Source organism: Neltuma alba, unplaced genomic scaffold (assembly GCF_004799145.2).
Source record: "Neltuma alba isolate B1F8T4 unplaced genomic scaffold, ASM479914v2 tig00012937_pilon, whole genome shotgun sequence".
NCBI lineage: Eukaryota > Viridiplantae > Streptophyta > Magnoliopsida > Fabales > Fabaceae > Neltuma > Neltuma alba.
Window position 1 is genome coordinate 161,598 of NW_021637303.1, and position 16,623 is coordinate 178,220.

The window sequence follows — 16,623 nt, forward strand, 5'->3', positions numbered from 1 at the left end:
AATTATTCAAAGAGCCGCTACTCCTAAGTTCAAAATTCTCAAACCAGACAACTCCCTCCCATCTTGGGCACTGAGATTTGCCCTACTCTGATCCTCACTTTCCATTGTTCTTTCAGAATCTCTCACATCTTGCCTTATCTTCGCTGCTTAAACGCGCTTCAGATCGATCATATTTTCTGAAATGGAGGGTTCGCAAAGAAAGAAGGCTGCTCAAGACCGTCGACTTAGTATTATCGACGTTTCGTCGGCCGACGACTCCCTTCTTGATCCCCTTTCGGGGAATCCTGACAAGCAAGATTCGGGCCACCTTTCCGGTTGGCTTTTTAAATCCCAATCCCCTGCGATGTTACTCAATATTTCGTTTGTCCTGAACTCTGATTGTTGGTTGGAGTTTTGTTGGTTAACTTGCCTTTACGTTTCTGTTAAATTGTTTCCCTGGTGTTTCGTCCTTCAAACGTTGTTGGAGCCTTGAACTACTGATGGTTTTGATACTTGCTCTTGTTTTGTTGGGCATTTCTTGTTCGTTTGAACTACATAGGGTATTTCTGGTTATTTCTTTCTGTTTTTTAAGGAACAGAAAGCAAAGAAAGAAAAACTTGCTTGCTGCAAAATTTCAGTGGTATCAAGGTTTTAGTGTTTTTGGGAAATAAGTAGAACTGATTTTGAGCTACGTAGTTACGAACTTATGGTCTCAATTATAATGCGATATCCTCAGAAATCTCTACCTGTTGTAACATCTTGACTTCAGTGATATGTTTACGATTTTATATAACCAGATGAAAGTCATTCACGACATTTTTGTCAGATTTATACATTTAGAGGCTAATGGGACGAACCATAAGTGATGTTATGATTGCCAGTTTTTGCATTGGTTGAATTCTCAGTCACTCGACTGTATTGTTATGGTGGATTACACGTTACAAAGTGTTACCCGGTACTATTTCCTATGTCATCGCGAAACGTTGGGTTTAACATATTATTTGGAGGACCATGCACTCCCCCCCCCCCCCTTTTTTTGGCCACGGATCAATATAGGGCTATGCAGTGATCTCATGTCTGCTTCATTTCTGAGATCTGTGTGCAAATCTATGTAGAGTCTCTACCCGTTCCCCTGTTTCAAGTCTACTATTTTTTCTTCTGCTTTTTCGAATTAATATGCATATTTTTCAGTTCTTATTTGAATAACATGTTTTCAGACAACCAAGAGCAGGCAGAGTTGCTGGACACTCCGAACTCAAGAAAGTTTGAGGATGCATCAAGCAAACTTGAAGAGTGGGAGCAAGAGCCCCGACCAAGTGAAACCTTTGAAATGGGAAAGACAAAGAAAAACAAGTGCAATCTGCGTAAAAGTTTAGCTTGGGATAGTGCTTTCTTCACAAGTGCTGGTACATATCTTTGAACCCTTGGAATTTGCGTTTTTTTCCCGCCACTAAGATGTCTGCTGTGTTTCATTGCAACTGCCATGTGTATGTTGTATTCAGGTGTTTTGGATCCTGAGGAGTTGTCCAGCATAATTGAAGGTGTAGAGAAGGATGAAAAGCATGCGTTACCGGGAATTAAGGAGGATTTATACATGTCTTGTGATTCCATATCTACATTAGAAAGTGATAGCTTGACGCTGGAAAGTCTAGAGGCTGATTTATTTGAGGACATAAGAGCTTCAATTCAGAAATCAGGCAAGATGTCTGATGCGGCATATGGAAAGAGCAAAGTGTCGTCAGGGGTAGCAGGATTCCAGACTGATGACTGTAAGCAGCCATTACCAGGAATTAAAGAGGACGTGCACAGGTCCTGTGAGTCCATCTCTACATTAGAAAGCGATACCTTGACTCCAGAAAGTATGGAGGCTAATTTATTTGACGATATAAGAGCTTCAATTCAGAAATCGAGCAAAACTTCCGATGTGCAGCTGGATAGAAATAGCCCAGTGCCATCAAGGGTTGTAGGACTCCAGACTGGTGACGGTAAGTTTCTATTCACTCACTCTAAACTTTTTATTGTCGTACCATTCTCCCTAATTAGCAAGCTTAAAAGCGTTCATTAGGAAAGTTTGTAGAATTAGAATAGATGAAGCTCCTTAAGCCACGATCTTTTCTGCGTGCCATTAATTTTTCCTTTGCACATTTGACCATGTTAAGAACAAGATAGAAAGCACGTTGAACGTTATTTAATCGCTCTGTTCCTACTTAATTTTTTTTTTCCCTTTCCAGTGTTAGAGACGACTGGAATGACTTCTGGGAACAAGGTAGGGCTAGTTTTATTTACCTGTACATGTTTATAATATGAATTTTTGAATTATTTCCTTCTTATCTCAAGACAAAAATAATTGACAATTTGAAGAAAAATCTCTTCATCAACTCTGTTTATTTCAGTTGAGAGCCTCATCTTCTAAGAATTCAAGTACTACCAGCGTGCAACTATCGGGAAGAATGACCAAGAATCATGCCCGTCCCCCAGTTTTACAGGTATGAATATATAGAAAAGCAACAAGAGAACTTATGGCTCTCTGCAAGCAAGTGGTCAGGAGTCTTAAAATAAAAATTTTGGTGACTTTATGTAGCTGACACAAGTTTCTTTTGTTTCGAAGAAGCTCAGTGCCAGGAGGGGAGAGCCATCTACTGTAAAGCAACCTAAGTTACCTGCCAAGTCAACTCCAGGTTTAACCATGTCAACAAAGAGAGCCTCTCTTGGTGGTCTGCATGCTGCAAGTGAAAGGGACAAAACAAAACGAGTAGTTGGTGATTAAACTTCACCCTGGCTTTATCTTGTTTTCCAAAGTTATGCCTAAGAGTGCACCTCTCTGATTTGTAAGTCACTTTTTGGTTAATTCGACCTTTCAGGCAGTGTGTGTACAGTGCCCAAAGCACCCACTGTAAGGGGTCCTGGAGGTATGGTGCCTAAGACGACAATAACATCCAAATCATCCTCAGCTCCCTCAGTTGCAACCAAGACAAAATCAACATCCACATCTTCTGGTAGAAACTTATCTGGTAACACCAGTAAATCTCCTTTGAATTCCTTGAAAAGAAAAGTTGATGCTGGCGCCATTAAGCCACCTGCATCTGGCTCAGCTGTCAGGACACCATCAAAAGTTGGTCCGAGAAATAAAGCTGAGTCGGGGAATTGTAGCCTCTCAGGTTCAATGTCTGTAACCAAGCTCTCTTCTAGCATTTCACCTGCTAGCTCTGTCAGTGACAGGTCTTCAGAGTCTTCTTCATCAACTTGTATGAGTAAAAATAGGTCTAATAGTTCAAGGACTAGCATTGATAGCAGCTCTTGCAGAAAGGTCTTGTCAGACACTGATACACGACAGGTTTCAAGTTCTCTGAATTCTCCAAGTGATTCAAGCTTGGAAGGGCGGGAGAGTCAGTTGATTGGCTCGGTCGGTCAGTGTGCAAGGTCCGTTTCTGGAGGAACAGCTCTTCCATCGGCTCCCACGAGACCATCGGGCCTTCGAATGCCTTCACCAAAGATTGGCTTTTTTGATGGGGTGAGTTTTACATTTTTGTATATCTCTGAGGTACTTACGAACTGTTTTTCCCCTGGAGCGATTTTCCGAAATTCATTTGAAGTTTTGTCATAATGAGCTGGTCATTCAGCTTAAAATCTCTATGTTGTTTTTGACCGATGCGGAAGATATTTTTATAAATTACGATTTTTACCCATTTCTTTCTGCATACCCATATTACACCAATTTGTTCGACTAGAATTACACTTGTTATGCAGATGAAATCGTCTGGGCGCACCCCTTGTGGGGGGAAACAGTCGCAATCTCTTGTACCTCGTGGCTTGCCCCATGGAAGTAGCGTCGGTCCAACTGAAGGCCAAAACAAAGCAAACCTTGGAAAAGTTCAGCCAGCTAGATCTAACTTGTCAATAAAAAGAGCGCAACCCAATAACCAGCAAACTTCACAACCAAATCCTGTTCATGAATCGCTGGGTGTAGCGGTTATGACGTCTAGCGCTTTGCAGAATGCTGAAAGCTCCTCTGAGATGTCCATGGAAGTTCCAAACAAGACTGTTCTTGAAAGCACTGCCGGAAACACAAGTAACATGACCGAAGGACATCCCGTAGGAATGCAAGAGCTCAATCTTTGTTTGACACGCAACATTAGAATTGCTGATGAAAAGCCTAATAAAAGTGATTCTAGTTCTACTTGTGATGTTGAAAATTCAGCTCGTGAGATTGCTGGAGAAGGCCCTAAATGTGGCAAAGTTGACAAGGTTGAAGGTTCGGTTCTTCATGAAGCAATGGACACTAAGGAAGCAGTGGACAGTTCCATGGATAAACCGAGTCCAGAAGGTGCTAATAACATGCCTTCACTGAATAGCATAGACAACGTTCGTATTGTCGACGAACATAATCCTAGCATTTCAAGCGCTACGGAAATTGATAGTTTGAGCTTTCAACTTGGAGGTATGGATATAAATTCGAAGATGCAGAAAAAATTCGACAGTCATTCTCTTTCTTGCTCTCTGTCCGATGTCAACTCCCAAGATGATCTCAATGTTATCGAGTTACCTAGTCGCAAGGAGCACGTTGACTGTCCTAAAGTGGAAGAATCCTTCAATGATCTAAATTCCCTTGGTCCTTGTTCACCTGCTCGCACAAGGAGACCCTTTGCTGTGAAAGACTCCTTTTGTAATATGGATGGCTTGTTCAGAGTTTCTACAGATTCGTCAGTTGCAGAGGTAAAATCAAACTTGTCCTTGCCACAGACTCAAAGCATGAGCAAAGAAAACTGAGGTGGCCTTAAAAAGTTGGGCTAAAGATTCTTTACATTTCCTGTTTTGTTCGAAAATTGCAACCATAGAAGTGTTGATTCTGATTGGAGTTATCCTATTCAGGCTATTGAATAGAAGAATTATCATTCCGATTCCGAAGCACAACGTAAAATTTATGTTAATTACATTGCCATCCTATACATAATCGACCAAAAAGAAACCGCGGAGTTTTGTCGTGGTAGATTGGAAATGGATTGCCTGATTACTATGGAGAAATTGGATAACTGAGCGAATTTTGGGCTTTTTTGGGGTTACTTATAAGCATGCAGTAACCTAACTGGAGAAAAAATGTTTAGAATGATATCCCGAACTTTTCCTAACAAAGTTAAATAATAAAAGAGAACGTTCAAAATTAACAAGTCATTTTATTGAGTTGAATACTGATTTAAACAATTATTGATCACCAAATTATCAAGGGAAAATTGTACTTGGAATTTATCAATGATATTTATATTACCCTTCTAAATTTGCCCATGGAAAAAAAAAATACCATTAAAACGTACCTACTCAAAATTCTCGAGTTCTGCAAAAGCCCCAAACCCATTCGGCTAGCCCCAAATCATTCGTAGGACTGTCCTTGCGTCTTAATTGAATTCCCAAAAACGAAGCAGTCTAGCTGGTCCACTTAGTGCCTATTTGGCATCACTTATTTTGAGTTTATAAGTAGCTTATAAACTCTATAAGTTCGATTGACATAATGGGTTTGTTTGGATCAGCTTTTCTGCAATCGGGCTTTTATCTGAAAAGCTACAATAATATAAGCTAAAATCAACAACTTATTATTTATAGCTTATGGCTTATAGCTTTTGAAATATGGAGAGAGAAAAAATTAAGAAATTTATTACTTCTTTTGGTTCTTATTATAAGCCTCAAATAACTAATTTGTAGATAATAAAAAATCAGTTAAAATTAGTTGAAAGTAATGAATAAGTTAGAAATATATTTTTATTTTTAAATATGCTCCTAAAAATATACTTTTATTTTTTCATGTTTTACTTTATATTTAAAATATTTTTTATGACTTTTTCATATTAAATTATTTTAATTTCATTGTATTATGTGAAATTATTTTTTTAATCATGTTTCATTATTTATTAAAACTCATATCTATTTTGGTCATTTTACAACCAAAGTTACTTTTACTCAATCACAATCCAAACAACCTTTTAACAATCTCACTTTTGCAATCTAGCTTTTCTGAATTCTAATCCAAACACAATTCAGCTTATCCAATTTCACTTCTCTATAAGTTACTTTTTCAATAAGCTACTTTTCCAACTGCTGATCCAAACGGACCATTAGTTGAGCCTCAGCTTAATCGGTTTGAAGTAGGAAAAGGAGCTTGTAAGGTTCCCCGTTCCCATTTGACCTCAGCAAGGGAAAAGGAACACGCTTCAATACTAAATCGCATAAACTTCCATGCACGCCGAGGAACAAAACACTAGCTAGAACAACACGCCATATATTGGTTCTAACATATTGGTTCTAACTTCCGGTCTGCCCTTGGTCGCGTCGTTTATCCTGCCATGTTCCGCGAAATTACCACTCCACGCCGGGACTCGGGAGAAACATATTCCTTTGAGAATAAGATTATCGATGCCGTTCAAGTTATGCATGTGCTTACTACTTTGACATGTATATGCATGCTCATGATCCTGATCTCCAATTTAATTATCAGTTTGCTACATCTGTCGTCAAATCTTCCCAGAGGTTACAAGAAACTCCGTAATGAAACATCAACTAGGTCTTAAGTTTTAACTAACCGCCCCGCTGAATTATTGTCGAGTAAACCACCATACGCATTGAATGTTCAACGGGTGCGTTAGTGAAGAAACCTTGCAGATCTCCATTGATAAGATTAACGAAGAGCTAAAGTAAAAACTAAAGATCGATTGGGTTGCGTACAAGAAGATTCAAAATTGTTCACATCAACGAATTTCAACATCAAGAAGCAAGATCCATAGCACTCCAAAGACCATGAAAAACCGATAAGGCAGTCTAATTAATTTAAGACCTTGGCTTCTCCTTCTTCTCCTTGAAGAGGGCAAGGAGTGAGACACCAGATACCTTCACAACCTTGAATCTGACACCAGGAATATCACCCACGGCATGACCCTTTCGTCCAAATCCAGCTATCAAGACTTCGTCCTGCAACCAAGTGGCACAACCCATAATCCACAATAGTCAATGGATATATAAGAGCAATTTCACATCAAATTAAGAATGTTAGCTTCTAACCCTAGGCAATATCAAAATAGGAAAAAAAATGATTAAACACACTCACACAAAATATAAAGAAGGGCCTTACATTCTCTTCTATGTAGTTTAAGCAACCATCGTTAGGGACGAAAGCAGCAATCTTCTTCCCGTTCTTGATGAGTTGAACCCTGGCACACTTACGAATGGCAGAGTTTGGCTGCTTAGCCTCAATACCTCTGGCATATGGAAGAATACCATATTAACATACTAACATTAGAAGCTATGATGAAGGTAATTTGAAAGAGATAACACGGACAAGTGAACTATAGCTTACATCTTTTCAAGAACAATACCCTTGGCGTGGGAAGATCCAGCAAAAGGTTTCTTCCATTCATTGCCAAGGTGAGACTTTTTGTATGCCTTATCCGCCCACCTTTGCCTCCTGCGGTGGGACCTCAACTTGCGGGCAGCTCCCATACCTCTCGTCTTCCTGTGGAAGACGGAACGCGAGTGAGAAATTCAATTCCACACATCATATGTTCTTTGGTTCTTTTCTTTCGCATACGTTCATCCTCATAAAATATGAAACCGAACTTTTAACATGAGGCGAAATTGAAAGACTGTTATTCTATAAACAACTTTCAAGTGTCGATTTCCCGCATCATCGACAATATTAACAGGTAATCTCACGGAAAAAATCATTTCCCCTCATAATCAAAATAAAACAGTCGCACACTTTCACTTCTATCAACTTGAAGCCAATATATTTCCGTCCGAAAACACGCTGCATTCTGTTGTTCATAAAATCTAACTATTTCCGAATGCATTTGCCACCTGTCCAGTTTATAACCACCCGATTCCCCGCAAGATAAGCGTAAAGCAAATAGCACCAGAAGAAGAGAAGGCTTGAATTAAGAACACAAAACATCATCTTTCACCGGAAAAAGAGCAGTTTTGAGGCTAAAATTGCATTATCAAGCTCGCATTGGAGTCCAAATCACAGACTTAGCGGAACCCCCAGGAGTAAACAGAAGGAACTATACCATAACAAAATCAACATATTACCGGATTCAACAACTTCATTTTCCACTCATCAGTTTTTTTTTTTTTTTGTGAAGAGCAACAGGGGGAAAAGACAATAGACATCAAATATCTAAAGACGTTAAATACACATAACAAAAGGCGCAAGGGAAGAACGCTTATTATGAGAAAATAGTAATTTTGAATCATAATAGGTTCTTATAAGCAGGAAGGCAATATTAGCCACTGGACAATTGAAGGATTCCATACCCCATGGTGACGGCTACTTGGTCCTCCTCTGCTACAGCTCGACGTCGAAGAAAGGCGAGCAGCGGCTAAAAGCACCACAAAACCCTAAGCGTTTATTTCAACAAGATGTTTATATAGCGAAGAGGGGGATCTTATTGGGCCTAATTCACAGCGGGCCACGGAGGATAGGAAATTTAAAAAGCCCAATGGGCCTTGCATGATTGTTGCGGCATGTTTGTTGATGCCCTCTTAAAAATTATAAAAGCATTTTACCAAAAAAAAAAATGATAAAAGCATTGTAGAAAAAACAATGGATAAAAGGAAGTTAGGAATGGGGAAAAATCGGTCAGGCCCCAAACATGTATGATCGCAATTTATGATCGCAATGACAAAATATAAAAATGCATCAAAAAATTAAATTATATAACTCCTACATACATTTTTCAGATTCCGATTCATGAATGTTGATAGTTTTTTTGGGGGAAAATGATAGTTTAATACGACTTATGATTAAAAAATGTATAGTTAAGTAAATATTTAAATTTCTATTCCAGGGTTCTCCTAACTAAGACCATTGACAATATATCTTCCCTCCCTTTTTAGTTAGCGTCAGTAATAGTAATGTATTCCCATGAAATTACAGTCGGTTCTCGACCAATGGAGCTCCATATATGCTTCTCCTGTACTGGAAACTGTTAGTGATGAGTCACTGCACGTTTTCCAGTCATCCAGGTACTTGTTAAACGTCTCACAGTAGTAATGTTAGTCTTCTTTAACGTATTCGAAATTTGAGGAAAAGCTCCGTGGCTTCCTTACTAAAATGATGCTGCATGATACAATTTTCCTCTGCGATTGTGTGCGCAGTTATGCACGCTGAAGTCAGCTTTCATGATTTGGATTTTCTAGTAGTCACCCATTGTTCAGACTATGGCGACCCGTAAAACCCACCTCGTGAGAGTTGCAGGAACTTCTCGATTAAAAAAATGTACAACCATTTCATTTAATCATATACAACCATTTGAAGCTCAGATTTGCACTGTGAATGTGGCATTTTACTTGGCTCAATGACCAAAGAAGAACAAATCAAATAAAATATTAAACAAAAGTTGAACTCGCGATTGATTGATTCAATACTGGCATGCCACTCAGTCAAGGGAAGTAGTATTGACATATGTCTCAAAACTAACACAGACTCTTTCATCCATAACTTCCCAGGTATAACGTAAAAACATACGAACTGAAGGATATTACAATTACATTCATTTAGGTCTATAGCCGATAACCACTCTGCAAATACTAGATAGCTGAAGGGTGAACAACTAAATTCCAAGTATCTACAAAATAATTGTAACAACCTTCTTCGACGGAGATTCTCCCATCAAGCTGCTCCAATGGTATCATGACGCAACACCAAAGTACCTGAAAATCAAATCAAAGGAAAATCAAGGTCACTTGAAACAGCACATTATAACCATCTTGGTCAAACATGTTAAGAGTGTCAAACTACCTGAGACGTGTCTGCTAATGATTCTTCTTCCACAACACTCCAATCTTCTTCAACATGTTTGTATTCTTCTTCTTGGGTGAGTCATCGTCTGTGTCTTCTGAATAGGGTGAATTCATCTTGCCAGCAACAGAGTTAAAGCTACTATCAAGTGAGCTATTTCTCTCCGCCAATTTTCCAGTATTTCCTCCAGAAAGCATGGAAGCTGCGGCTTCTGCTGCTTTTCTCCACTGGTCTGATTGCACTTTTAATCTCCTTAACTCAGCTTCCAATTCTGAATTTGCAGCCTGCGCGGCATCTAGCTGCTCAGTCACAAGCGCTACTCTCCGGTTACTCCTATCAGCTTCTTCTGTTATGTGTCCCAGTTTCATCAAAGCTTCTCGCTCTCCGGCCCTTGCTGCTTCAGTAGAAGCGATGGCCTCCTCGCTGATTTTGTTCTTCTCCAATTCCCCTTTCTCAATTTCCATCTTGAGCGTGTCATTTTCATCGGTTACATTTTGCAATTCTGTCTGTCTGTCCAACAAACTCGCCTTCAACTCCACTATATCAGCATCCAATTTTTTTAACTCCATCTCAAGTTGAGATTCTTTTTCAATGGTCTGGTCTTCTTTCATCCTTATGCTAAGCTCCTCATTCTCCTTTGAAATAATCTGCAGCCGAGATTCTTTGTCCATTAGGCTAGCCCTCAGTTCTTCAATTTCAGCTTTTGCTCTGTTCAACTCCTCAAATAATTCGGCCTCCCTCAAGCTAGACTCAGATTTTGCACGCTCCATTTGTTCGTAAGTGCTTCTAATCTGCAGAGTGCTCCGGATATACTCTTCTTGGTACCTTGTGTCAGCTGCCTCTAGTGCAGATTTTAATTGTTCAACTTCAGATTTGGCAGACATGAGCTCAGCTTTGAGCTGTTTTATTTCCTCGTTTTCTTGATTTGCCTGTGCAAGTCCTGTTTCATTGGTTGGACCCAGTGGGTTACTGTTAGCAGTAGCAGCCAGATCAGCCTGGAGTTTGCTCACAAGTTCTTCCAGTGATTTTACTTGTGCTCTGGATTGCTCCAGCTCCAAAGCTAATGATTTGTTAGCTTCCATGGCTTGGATCCCATCTGACCGGAGTGTTTCCACTGTCTTATTTGCAGTTTCTAACTGCAGTTGGGTTTTGCCAACTACTTCCAAGGCCTGGGACTCAGATTCTTTGCAATCACTCAACTCATTCTTTAGCCTTTCCACCAAGGAAAGAGTTTCAGAAAGTTCCATCTGCAATTCCTGAATCTCAGCGTGAGCTGACTCTGCATTCCTAACGTGAGTGGCTTCAGATTCTGACACTCTTTCCAGTTGAACTTTGAGCTTCTGGATTTCATTCATGGCAGAAAGTAAAGCAGCCGAGTCCATCGAATGCTGCTTCTGGACTGCCTCTAGTTCAGATTCCCATGCTCGATCGCGGTCTTGTGAAATTTTGCGTAGCTCTTGGAGTCGTTCTTCCTCAGAAGCTGAAATCTCCACGAGCTGTTGTTCTGATTCGTCAAGCTTTTCTGACATGACTAAAACCTGCTTCTTTGCCTCTTCTGCCTCCTGCTGGGCTTTTCTCTTCAATGACTCAGACGAGTTCAATTGCTCCTGATATCTCTTCAAATCTTCTTGGAGTTGAGCAAGCTGAGACTCCAATTCCTGGACTCTACCAGGTTTCTTTTTCTAGAATAGAACACAAAAGATTTAGATACTGAAAAGAAACAGCAATGATGTAGATGTTTTGGGTTCTAAGTAATAACATACAGATACACCAATGGTCCCAATGGCTTTCTCAAGCAAGATTGAGAAATGAAATACCTCAGACATTGGACTACGTGGTGATTTGCGGTCAACAACTTTTGGACTCCTATTATTCGAAGGCTTGCTTGCTGGATTTGGAGAGGATGGGAGTGAGTCAGGATCAGAGGCCGGTGTCTTCAATTGTCGAGCAGTCCGAGGTGTTGCCGGAGATTTCTTTTGGGGTACTTCTGAAGTACCAGCTCTGCTAATCAACAAGTCAAGCAAAGAGAACCAGTAAATAAGCCAAATGTCAGGTACTATTGCTCCATTTTGAAGGCCATGCCAGGAACAGATAATTCAAAATCGTTACTCTCCCCATAAAAAGACGGAATGCTGCAAGAGTTTAAAACTAATAATGGATCTTACCTTGCTTTTGGTGTCTGCATATTTAATCACCGAAGTGATAGCTCGAAAGGCAATCTAAATGGTTCCTTTTAAAGCCCCTGACCCACAACACCTGGAATAGTTGAGAGTAAGAAATAGAAGATGAAAAGGAATATGATTTATAAGTAAGAGTCGATATCAAAGTTCACAGCTAATGCCCACCTCGGAACAGCATTCAACAGAAAAGCTAACAAACAAACCACATATAATCCCTTCAAAGAAACTCTAACTAAACTAACTCCACTACCACCTACCATAAACAAACCACAATTAAATCAACCCAAAAAATAAAAAAATCGTAACGTTACACCAGATAAAATAATTAAATTATCATTACGCAAACGAGCTTCCAAGTTCCCACTTTTTGAATTTTCTTTTCCAGCTTTCCTCTCTCGTGCTCAAATATTAAAACTTTGACCCACTCATAGACCCCACGAAAACCACTTACAACAATAAAAACCTGCTAGGATGAAAAAACTGCTCGATAAATGAATGCAGCAGAAGCAAGTTATTTTCCACATTCATCGTATGTTCCAGAACACATTAATAACAACAAACGATTGGGCGTGCAGACCGGACACCCATTATTTCAGAGTTGTTCATTGTCTTATCGTTCCAGAACGACCAAAAAATGGCCCAACTTCTTCCCTGCGGCAGAAACCATAAGCTGTGGTGCTTACAAGAATTTTCTGAAGGCCTCGCTAGGATTTTGAAGATGCAGCGAAAGAATACATGTATGTAGGTGAGGCTCGTAAAACCTTTGAAGTAGGACAAGATGAGACAAACGTAAAACGTCCTATTACTAGAGATAGGATGACTTCGCAGGAGAGAAGCCCAGATCTACGTGCAGTCTGGGACCTAATCACTGATCAGAAGGACAAGTGATAAATAATACATAAGGACAGAGGGGGCACTGGCAGAGCCCCCACTTGAAAAGTAAACACACTCTTCAATTAAGAGAAAATAAACCAACGAGCATTCAAGTATTCTAGTATTTTTAAAATAAAATAAAACCCAAAAGAAAATACAAAATTAAACACAAAATCCCTGGTTCTTGGTCTTCAACAAATAACCAGAAACCAGATTGCAATATCCAGGTCTCACATCCTAAGCTTGACTATGTCTTCGTTCCAACCCATGTAGTTAACCAAAAATAACAGATCACCCACGGAGAAAGATTAGAGTAAGCATCAAAAGCAGGACAAAAAAAAAGAGGAAGTAAAACAGGACAACAACACACATTTAACAAAACAAGAGCATAAGCCAGAATTCTCAAAGCATTCCCACAAAAATGCGGTCTTGAAAATCATAGTCATAGTAGACTAGAAGACATGATGATGAAGAAAGAAGAGAAGCAACGAGAAATGAGCAAAGTGGAGGAAACAGAGCAATGGCAGGACATACCTGAAAGTTTCAGGCGCAGTCTCAGATGGCCGAAGTCAGCAAACCCTAGTTAGGGAGAAAGGAAGGGGATGAGGAAGAAGGGACTGTTGGCAACTAAGCATTGGGTGGGATGGTAACTGAACATTTTCAGCTGCCTCAGCTTGGCGCTCACTTCCCGAGCCCCTCTCTCTCATCCCTTTTCTGTCACTGTATTTTTTTGTCAGTGGAGGGAATTGCTGGGGCAAGGAACTGAGAAATGCGTTAATTAATGTCACGCTCTTGAGCAGCCACGCGCACCACGCTCCTGTTTTCAAATTTTTCATGGGACCTAACCCCGCCGTATTTGTTCTCTGCGAGGGGAAGAGCCACTTGTCAGATGTCCATATCCGAACAGCCTGTCTTGTCCTGTAAATTTCGCATGGTAATAAGTAAGTTTTGAAAAAATTTTCTCCGATTTTTATTATCGTTCATGTAAGATAAATATATAATTTAAAAATATTTATTATTTAAATAACACAAATTATAAGTAAAACAATTAGTGTTACCATCGAGAATCCTAAAAATATAAATAAAAAAAATTTGCGAATTTGGTGCATATAAGCTGGGTTTGCAATTTCCAGTCAAGTTGCGTTTGGACAAGACCTCAAAAGACACATTGCGAATTGCATAATATCTAGTTTAACATGACTTATAAATAATTTTTTAATTATGATTTAAAAAATATTAAAAAGAGTCTAATTTCAATATATATATATATATATATAAACAGCAAGTTCAAACAAGCTCCGGATAGATGTGCGCTGCAGATCCGCGTTTTGACTTTTAAATGCATGCCTAAACGTTAAGCTCGGAGATAGCAAAACTCGATTAGCTTATTTATTTGTTATTTATATATATACTTTTAGTCCTTAATATAAAAACTAATAGACTAATTTGAATATATTTAAAAAATTAGTTAAATTAGTTATTTGTAACAAATAGGTTTTATTTTTCTTAAAAAATCTTTAATAATCAAGGAACTACTATTATTTCAATAACCAATAAATATGAAAAAAATAGATTTAGGTATTATATCTATAACCAAAATGAAAATCAAACAAGTTTTAATTATATTAAGTACCGGAGATAGTATATATTATTGCTATATTATTATTAGACGTTTGGAATGATGCGGTAGCAAGCTCCCCGTCGACCAGAGACAAGGCAAGGTCTCTGTGAGCCGTGGCCTTATCAAACCAACCCTGCTCACACCATTGTTTCTCTTTCACGGCTGGGTCAGTGTTTCGTTGCCAGGGTTAGGGATTTAATTTTTTATGAGATAAAAATATAGGCTGATCCAAAAAAAAAAAATCAGCTCGTTTTAATATGTGTGTGTGAGTCGCTTTATGGCATGATGTAATTTAAACATTTCTGAATCTCGTTCGTACTACGTACTTACGCACATGCTGGTGGTATCGTTTAGCTTCGAACAAAATTAAGTGGAAGCCGGCGTGCCACAGGTTTATATTTTATGATAACCACATAAGATAATAGAAAAGGCGCTGAACTGACGAACACTGTTAACACCTACCAAACGGTCCAAAACAGACACTCATGGCGGTTAGTTCTGCACGCGAAGATGAGCGTAGCTAAGAAAACAGAATCTTCCAATCCTTGTATTCATTCTTTAAAAAGAATACTACGTAATACGATTAGGGCAAGGTTTCGAGAAACAATAATATATGTATAGATTTGACCTAGTTAATCCCAACACAGCGGAATCCCGAAACACCCTTGGGAATTCCCACTTAGACTCGGCTCAAGGGAAGACCAATGCGACCCGTTTCAACGGATCGGACCCCAATATCAAAATACTCGTAATAACAGATAGTATATGCTTGCGTGCGTTTCCATTCACGGCATCAAACCCGAACCATTTAATGCGCCCGGCACGTGATGGTCATGTGAAGGCTAGGTCTCACCTGATGATGGGTTCATCCAAAGAGGAGGAGTCCGAAAATGAGAGATGATCGAAGATGAATAAAAGAAAGGAGAGATAGTGCTTTCGTGGGGTTAATTTGGGAGGGGCTTTGCTTTGTGTACAATGAAAGGAATGATGGAATCATCATGAAGGAGCGGCGCGCGTTTTTATGATTTCGCTTGAAGCCTAAATCAACCAACCCCATCCACAACGGGACAACTAAGCCAAGTGTGTGTGGGATGCTGCTGGCCAAAAAGGAGATATATGCCAACGTTTATATGGAGCAAGGTGGATAAAGGCCAACTTGTGCTTGGTTTATTATCTTTTCTTCTTCGTCACTGTATGGGGCTTCCAAATCTTTATCTGATGTACCATGTAATCTGTTTTCCGGTGGAAAGTAAGTATCACGGACCCAGAAAAAACACAGAATTATCCTAAAGAACGCAAAAGAGACTTAGCCTTATTATCCTACACAGCACGATGTCGCAACACTGGCGTCGTCTCGTCGTAAATAAGAAGAAGACAAGCTACTTTCCATTTCTGACCAAATAAGTTTCTTTTTTATCCGGTCATATAAATTAGCTACTTGATTTTTAGCGTGAACGAAAACATGCACAGTTGTGAAATCTCAATCAAGACATCCCGTTTTCCAGTGCTCGACAGATATCGTTCTGTTGTTTTTACTATTTCCCAGTTAATCAATCAATTATTACCTCTGTTTATTAATATAAGAACTAGTTTAACTTTTAATTTAGTTCTAAATATAAAATCTCAATTCGCTCTGTCTCCCATATTTATTTATTTATTTCATGGTAATCTTTGTAGTAGTTATACATGTTAAATGTTCTATCAAATCAAATAGTAGTTCTACCTAATACACATTATTAGCAATGTTATTTTAGAAAATATAATATCAATTTATTTTAAATAACTAACATAAATAATTTTTCTAATTTACTCAAATTAGTCAATTAGTTATTAATAAGAGAGATAATAACTAATTAATTAAAAAGAAGGGGGAATTATAATGAAATCCTAATCAAGAAAAATAATTACTAAAATGTCTTAATAACAAATTAAACAGTTTATAATGACAGGTTTTAAAATAAAACATGACAACATTTAAGATTTTTTTTATTTTTTTTATTTTGGAGCTGATTGCAATTCTTCTTAAAAAAAGTAGGGAAAATATCCAATCCAACCAACTTGGGGGTTGAGCAGACCGAGGCACCAAACAGGTCTTATTAAATGGGGCTGGGGATACCGCAACAGAGTATGGCCCAGTCCAGTCAGTATTCATGCACCCCGATAATGGGATGTGGTTTATGATGCATTTT

The 16,623-nt window shown here is 38.9% G+C and overlaps 3 protein-coding genes across 4 annotated transcripts; 1 reads left to right on the forward strand and 2 right to left on the reverse strand.

Moving 5' to 3' along the window:
* The first annotated feature begins 80 nt into the window (after positions 1–80).
* LOC114732787 (mucin-5AC) lies at positions 81–4,957 on the forward strand. Of its 2 annotated transcripts, none has more exons than XM_028920123.1 (8): positions 81–314; positions 1,197–1,385; positions 1,482–1,964; positions 2,211–2,245; positions 2,373–2,465; positions 2,588–2,738; positions 2,841–3,490; positions 3,727–4,957. In XM_028920123.1, the coding sequence occupies exons 1-8, from the start codon at positions 182–184 to the stop codon at positions 4,744–4,746; spliced, it is 2,754 nt and encodes a 917-aa protein (XP_028775956.1). In that variant the 5' UTR covers positions 81–181; the 3' UTR covers positions 4,747–4,957. The 2 variants fall into 2 exon arrangements, with proteins under 2 accessions (XP_028775956.1, XP_028775957.1); XM_028920124.1 differs by having other exon boundaries at positions 2,591–2,738.
* A 1,654-nt stretch (positions 4,958–6,611) lies between these two features.
* Positions 6,612–8,358, reverse strand: LOC114732783 (40S ribosomal protein S23). Its single transcript, XM_028920120.1, has 4 exons — positions 8,275–8,358; positions 7,319–7,474; positions 7,094–7,220; positions 6,612–6,933 (listed from the first exon to the last, which is right to left on the reverse strand). Exons 1-4 carry the CDS (start codon positions 8,277–8,279, stop codon positions 6,793–6,795), a joined length of 429 nt encoding a protein of 142 aa, XP_028775953.1. The 5' UTR covers positions 8,280–8,358; the 3' UTR covers positions 6,612–6,792.
* A 983-nt stretch (positions 8,359–9,341) lies between these two features.
* LOC114732823 (interactor of constitutive active ROPs 2, chloroplastic) lies at positions 9,342–13,547 on the reverse strand. The gene is made up of 5 exons (XM_028920184.1): positions 13,348–13,547; positions 11,926–12,016; positions 11,578–11,761; positions 9,761–11,442; positions 9,342–9,672 (listed from the first exon to the last, which is right to left on the reverse strand). Exons 2-4 carry the CDS (start codon positions 11,943–11,945, stop codon positions 9,775–9,777), a joined length of 1,872 nt encoding a protein of 623 aa, XP_028776017.1. The 5' UTR covers positions 11,946–12,016; positions 13,348–13,547; the 3' UTR covers positions 9,342–9,672; positions 9,761–9,774.
* Positions 13,548–16,623: the final 3,076 nt, after the last annotated feature.

Coding starts and splice junctions, on each gene's coding strand:
- LOC114732783 (XM_028920120.1), bottom strand. Junction 7,221..7,318: donor GGTATTGTTCTTGAAAAGAT/GTAAGCTATAGT, acceptor TCCATATGCCAG/AGGTATTGAGGCTAAGCAGC. Junction 6,934..7,093: donor TAAACTACATAGAAGAGAAT/GTAAGGCCCTTC, acceptor ACTTGGTTGCAG/GACGAAGTCTTGATAGCTGG.
- LOC114732823 (XM_028920184.1), bottom strand. CDS start 11,945: ATGCAGACACCAAAAGCAAG. Junction 11,762..11,925: donor ATGCAGACACCAAAAGCAAG/GTAAGATCCATT, acceptor GTTGATTAGCAG/AGCTGGTACTTCAGAAGTAC. Junction 11,443..11,577: donor CACGTAGTCCAATGTCTGAG/GTATTTCATTTC, acceptor GTTCTATTCTAG/AAAAAGAAACCTGGTAGAGT.
- LOC114732787 (XM_028920123.1), top strand. CDS start 182: ATGGAGGGTTCGCAAAGAAAGAAGGCTGCTCAAGACCGTCGACTTAGT. Junction 2,739..2,840: donor CAAAACAAAACGAGTAGTTG/GTGATTAAACTT, acceptor TCGACCTTTCAG/GCAGTGTGTGTACAGTGCCC. Junction 3,491..3,726: donor AGATTGGCTTTTTTGATGGG/GTGAGTTTTACA, acceptor CTTGTTATGCAG/ATGAAATCGTCTGGGCGCAC.